We start from the raw sequence: 6390 nt of genomic DNA, 5'->3' as shown, positions 1-6390 counted from the left end.
AAAAGAATCAAGAAATGTTGATTCATCAGATGAGAAAGCTGCAAACTGTCACTGATTTCATATCTGTCAGAAAGAAACATTTAACTTTATGTACTATATTGTGTTAAATGATGTAGTTCAGTTCAGAGCAACAGGATCCTCGCAATAATTTACAGAGAGACTCGAAAAGGTCCGAAGCAAGAGCTGAGGAATGTGACGGACAGAAAACAGATTCCACACACACACACACACACACACACACACACACACACACACACACACACACACACACACACACACACACACACACACACACACACACACACACCTCCATTTAAGAGTTTACTTGCAGTTGTCTGAATGATCATGAGTGAATTAAACAGTTTACTAATTGAACTTGTGAGGAGACAGCATTGCATTTAAATTAATCTGTAAAGCCCACAGGAACAAATAAATAAAAACAAGCACCATAAAGACAGTCCATCAGTGTAATTAATATTCAAAACTTACAGCTAATACAGATTCAAACAATATTGAGCAGCGTTTCTCTGGATCTCAGGTCTGATCCGACGGGTCACACACCGTTAAAAACAGTGATAGATGCAAATAATAAAATTCTAACCATTAACCATATTATCATGTACAGTGAGGACAGCAAACAGGGACTTATCATCTTATCGAACGGAAGAGAAACACTTCCCAAATCCCATATCTCCTGCGGTCGGTGTGTCCAGTCGAACACTAGTGCTTCAGTCATCAGGCACTCAGATATGGCAAATATTAATACATGAATCAACATGCACCAGTCTAAATGTCATAATCATTTGTTAACAAACAAGTATTCATTACTTCAATGAGCTCATTGTTTCTGCCTTAAATTATTACATTGTTTAAATTAAATCATTTTTAGCTAACTGCTATACATTTCTGAAATACAAAACTTAGACAGTCTCCTCTGATGACAGATCACTGTGGACTCAATGTGGACTCAATCATTTTCTGTAAAGCTGCTTTGAAATGATGTGTACTGTGAAAAGCGTTATACAAATAAATGTGACCTGAACAGAATTGAATTAATATTAAGACCCAAATATAAATATGTAGTCCCTATAATCCATTGGTAGGTTCATCTTCTTGAAGAGTGAAATATTGTGACACTTTCAGAACATTATCTGTTTGTTTGAGCAGCCCGTCAACTCCTGACTCAACCAATCACATGATGCAAACAGTCTGACTGACCAATGACAGATAAAGGAAGTGTTTGAGAAACCTGTTGGGAACAATCAATACGTGTGTTCGTAGCGTCTGCTCTCTAATCGCTCTCACAGTACTTTAATATCAAACAAGAATTGGTCTGTGCAGCGCTGCTTAAAGTCGAACACACCTATTATTTTGAGAGCCTGTTCACTGCAGAACCAATGGGTGTAGGTTGAGGTCAAGCTCCTCCTCTCTGGACGTAATGGGGGGAGCTTGATGTCAAACTCCTCCTCTCTGATTGTAATGGGTGGATATTGACGTTGAGCTCCTCCTCTCTAGGCATAATGGGTGGAGGTTGACGTCAAGCTCCTCCTCTCTGAACGTAATGGGTGGAGCTTGATGTCAAACCCCTCCTCTCTGAATGTAATGGGTGGAGCTTGATGTCAAACCCCTCCTCTCTGAACGTAATGGGTGGAGCTTGATGTCAAACCCCTCCTCTCTGAATGTAATGGGTGGAGCTTGATGTCAAACCCCTCCTCTCTGAATGTAATGGGTGGAGCTTGATGTCAAACCCCTCCTCTCTGAATGTAATGGGTGGAGCTTGATGTCAAACCCCTCCTCTCTGAATGTAATGGGTGGAGCTTGATGTCAAACCCCTCCTCTCTGAACGTAATGGGTGGAGCTTGATGTCAAACCCCTCCTCTCTGAATGTAATGGGTGGAGCTTGATGTCAAACCCCTCCTCTCTGAATGTAATGGGTGGAGCTTGATGTCAAACCCCTCCTCTCTGAACGTAATGGGTGGAGCTTGATGTCAAACCCCTCCTCTCTGAATGTAATGGGTGGAGCTTGATGTCAAACCCCTCCTCTCTGAATGTAATGGGTGGAGCTTGACAGAGCTCCTCCTTTCTGGATTTAGGTTAGGTCAGGTCCACCCATTACGTCCAGAGAGGGTGAGCTGGACATCATCTGGCTCTGCAGTAAGCACCACTTGATTAGTTTTGCAATTTTGTTGCGTGCAGATGTGACACATTTTTGTTACTTTTGAACGTTTTAGTAATCGAGGGTAAAAAATAGAACAAACAAAAACAGCCGATATCTGCTGATTTCTAAAGTCATGTTACACTCTCACAACAGAAGTCATCCTATCTGATCCTGGAGCGCGTTGATCCCTGCGGCCGACCCCTGATCCACGCGACTCGACCCTGAGGACTGACCTCTCTGGGCCAGGTAGTCACGGTAGTTGCGCGTCAGTAGCGTGTAAAGCAGCGGGTTGACGCAGCTGTTTCCATAAGTCAGGCAGGTGACGAAGAAGTTGACGTAGGTGTGAGCGGCGGGCGACAGCGAACGGAGCGACTCGGACGAGAAGAGTTTGGCCATCTGCCAGCCCCAGAACGGCAGAAAACACGCCCAGTACGCCAAAACAATGCAGAAGATCATTCCCACCACTTTGTGTTTCAGTCTGCGCCGGCGGATGGATGTCGAGGATCCGCGGGTCAGGTTGGCTTGAGCGGCCCAGTACCGGCGGGCGAGACCCGCGTAGAGTCCGACCATCAGCAGGCCGGGCAGGAGCATGCTAGTGACGAAGAGCGCGGTGAGATACGCCTTAAAGGCTTCAGGCGTCCATGTTGGGAAGCATATGCGTTTAACAAGCCCCACTGTTGCAGGACGTCCCTCTCGGAGTCGGATCATCACCATCATCGGGAGCGTTAGCACAAACGCGGCTGCCCAGATTCCCAATGCCATTAGCCAGTGTCCGCGGGTGGTCGAGCGCCGTGCACGGAACGGCGTGGCAACGGCGCGGTATCGCTCCAAACTCATCGCTACCAACACAAACACACTCGCGTGCATTGTGAGCAGATCCAGACTCAATAGCAACCGGCAGCCCATTTCCCCGAAGAACCAATCGTGGGCGAAATACGTGCAGACGACGAATGGGATGGTTCCCAGATAGAGTAGATCAGCCGCCGCTAGATTGAGGATGAAGACGTATAAGGATCCGGCGCGCCGAAGCGTAGCCGAACGCATGATGGCAAGGGTGTACAGGTTACCCGTCACGCCCAGAACACACATGGTGATCAGGGTGGCGCCCAGGAGCGGAGTGACCCAAACTACTCCCGCGCTTCCCAGCGCCACAGCACTGCCGTTACTCATTATTCGGGAGAGGGAAAAAATTTTGTTCAAATGTTTCCTATAAAACTGAGCACTTGTCCACACTTAAAGATAAAGGTTCTTCAATAGCACCTGAACACTTTTGCATTCCATTGCACAAAAGAAACTTTAAAGTGGAAAAAAAGGTTATTAAAATATGGTTTTCTTCAGAAATATTTACTGAAAAGTTCCCAAAATGGTTCTTCTATGGCATCGCAGGAAAACACTCTTACGTAACATGTGGCAGAAAAAAGCCTCTTCAAACATCAAAGTACGACATGAATGTGGAGCGACTGACTTGCAACTCCTTCGGCAAAAAGTCCTAAACATTCCCATGATCCAACTCGCCGTAGAACGAAGCGCCGTCCGTGAGATCACAGATGTGATGTTCTCCAGCTTTGGTTGTGTTGGTTTCTGTTGTGTCTGCAGGATTCTCTCATGTCCATCTCTTCTCTCTCTCTCTCTCTCTCTTCTCTCTCTCTCTCTCTCTCCCTCTCTCTCTCCCTCTCTCTCTCTCTCTTTCTCTCTCTCTCTCTCTCTCAGGAAGGTGTGATCTGACGTTCAGTCTCCGAACACCCTGGTGCCGTTTCACACACCCCGGTCATGAGCAGAACTCAATAATCTTCCATTCACACCAACGTACAAACACACACAGCGCACGAATATCCTCAAGCTCACGTGAGCGGTCACCTCACAAACACATGAAGATTATTAGATCAGCACATTTATTAAAACTGCATTAATTCGCCCTCATGTAGCTCTAAATCTATTTAGTTTTTATCTTCTCCTCCTCCAAAAAGCTTTTAAACCTCATTTGTGTCCATGTACATTCAAATCTGAATGAACAGTCATTTGACACTTGAACCAATCAGATTTGAGAACTGTAGCAGAGGGGAAAACTAATAGCAGCCTGATCAAAACATCATATGACAGAAAACATGGAATTACAGAGTGCATTCCGAAAGTATTCATACCCCTTAATTTTTCACATTTTGTTATGCAGCAAACTTATGCTTTTTATTTTAATTTAATTTAATTTATTTTAATTGAGGGAGGATTTAAATGAGGGAGACCGATATATATTGATTCCTGGCCTCGTTTCCAGGCTTGCCTCACGGAGGCCCGCGTCCAGTCGGTGTTGGACTGCGAGAGCTCGCTCAGGCGCATGACAGCGGCCCGACTGAAACTGTTTCAGATGCTCCTGTGGCATATGGCATCTGCAGCCGCGGTAACGCCGCTTGGATTGCTTCATATGAGGCCGCTCCAACACTAGCTCCACGGTCGTGTCCCGAGATGGGCGTGGCAGAGCGGCAGAGTGACAGCAGTGCGACCGTGGTGTACCTCAACCGTCAGGGTGGTCTACGCTCCCGCCACAGATCACAACTCGCCCGGCATTTCCTCCTCTGGAGTCCGATGCCTCTGAGGTCGCTCCGTACCATTCATATTCCGGGCCTGCTCAACCGTGTAGCTGACGAGCTCTCATGGCAGCAGGTGCTCCTGGGAGAGTGGAGACTCCATCCCCAGGTGGTCCAGCTGATTTAGAGGCGCTTCGGGACTGGACAGGTAGATCTGTTCTAGATAGGTTCAAGGTAGATCCACTTGTTTTACTCCCTGTCCGAGGGGACCCTTGGGAGCAGGTCTTGCTCGTTTTGCCATATTGGCCCAACCGGACCTGGTTCCCGGAACTAGTGCTAGGCTGGGTTCCGTATTTTGTGATCCCTGCGATGATCCCATATGAGTATTCTTTTACGATCAGCTCCCTGCGGTGAGGCCGTGTCTTTCCGTTGGCAGAAACGTTAGCCCATCTCTGTCCGGTCTAGACTTCCCTTTCTCAGGCTAACCCTAACCCTAACCAACCAGTCCATATGTGTATCCTCCACATGTTACCTCCCTTCGGCCTCCTCTTCTCTGAAGGACACGCTTTCCCAGTGTTATCCAAGAGTTCCACTGTGTGGGTTATAATGGATCAGCAGTTCGAACTCTCCCTGCGCAAGCCTTCCCCAGTCCGCTGGGGGTCTGAGAGTCTTGCATAGAGTCTTGAGTCTTGCGTAGGGCGCTGGATGTGGCAGCAACGTGGCGTGTGCCATAGGGATCCCACGTCAAACGTGACCGACTGATAGGGAACATCTCGGTTTCCCTCATTGCCTGAAGGAGGGAATGGGAGACAAAAATGGAGGGCAACTGGAAGAAAACAAAACTAGAGGTATTTCGCATTGCATGGAAAGAGAGCACAATCTTATACAGAGAGGCTTTAAAAGCTGCCAGATCTGCTTACTTTTCAACCCTATTCGAAGAAAATAAACAAAAGCCTAGGTATTTATTTGAAACAGTGGAAAAACTAACGAAAAAGAAAGCTTCAAGCCCAGACTCCAAGCAGCACAGCAGTAATGTGTTGTGCGGATGAGCGGCCGGATCGCATTAGGGTTTCTGTTAGAACGGTGTCGTGTTAGCGGCCACTAAGTTAATAACTAATCATCGTTGCGATGGAAGTGAATCCATCAAAACTAACTTTATCTGGACAATAACTTTATTCTAGATCTGCTGTAAAGCCTGAACACTCTCTGTTACTGTAATCTCCTGTTACTGTAATCTCCTGTTACTGTAATCTCCTGTTACTGTAATCTCCTGTTACTATAATCTCCTGTTACTGTAATCTCCTGTTACTGTAATCTCCTGTTACTGTAATCTCCTGTTACTATAATCTCCTGTTACTGTAATCTCCTGTTACTGTAATCTCCTGTTACTGTAATCTCCTGTTACTGTAATCTCCTGTTACTGTAATCTCCTGTTACTGTAATCTCCTGTTACTATAATCTCCTGTTACTGTAATCTCCTGTTACTGTAATCTCCTGGGATCTCTGTAAAGATGCTGTGAAACTCTATATTGTTAAAGCGCTGTATAGATGAAGCTGACTTGACTGACTTAAAGGATAATTCCGGTATTTAACACCTTGAGTCTATATTGTAGTTTGTTTTGGATGAACAAGAGTGGTGGACAACATTTTTTTGACAATGGTTCCTCTCTCGAGTTTTTGACTATAAAAGAATTGGCCATGGACCCATTT

General features: G+C 46.0%; 1 protein-coding gene across 1 annotated transcript; it reads right to left on the bottom strand.

Annotated features, from left to right (window-relative positions):
- Positions 1 to 2314: 2314 nt before the first annotated feature.
- On the bottom strand, positions 2315 to 3328 carry uts2r4 (urotensin-2 receptor 4; the record flags this gene model as incomplete). The annotated part of the gene is made up of 1 exon (XM_079629516.1): positions 2315 to 3328. One exon carries the CDS (start codon positions 3326 to 3328, stop codon positions 2315 to 2317), a length of 1014 nt encoding a protein of 337 aa, XP_079485642.1.
- Between the last annotated feature and the right edge of the window lie 3062 nt (positions 3329 to 6390).

The sequence above is a fragment of the Phoxinus phoxinus genome (assembly GCF_949152265.1).
Source record: "Phoxinus phoxinus genome assembly, chromosome: 11".
Classification (NCBI taxonomy): domain Eukaryota; kingdom Metazoa; phylum Chordata; class Actinopteri; order Cypriniformes; family Leuciscidae; genus Phoxinus; species Phoxinus phoxinus.
Note: the sequence above shows the minus strand (reverse complement) of the source record. Positions and strands in the feature narration are given on the sequence as shown.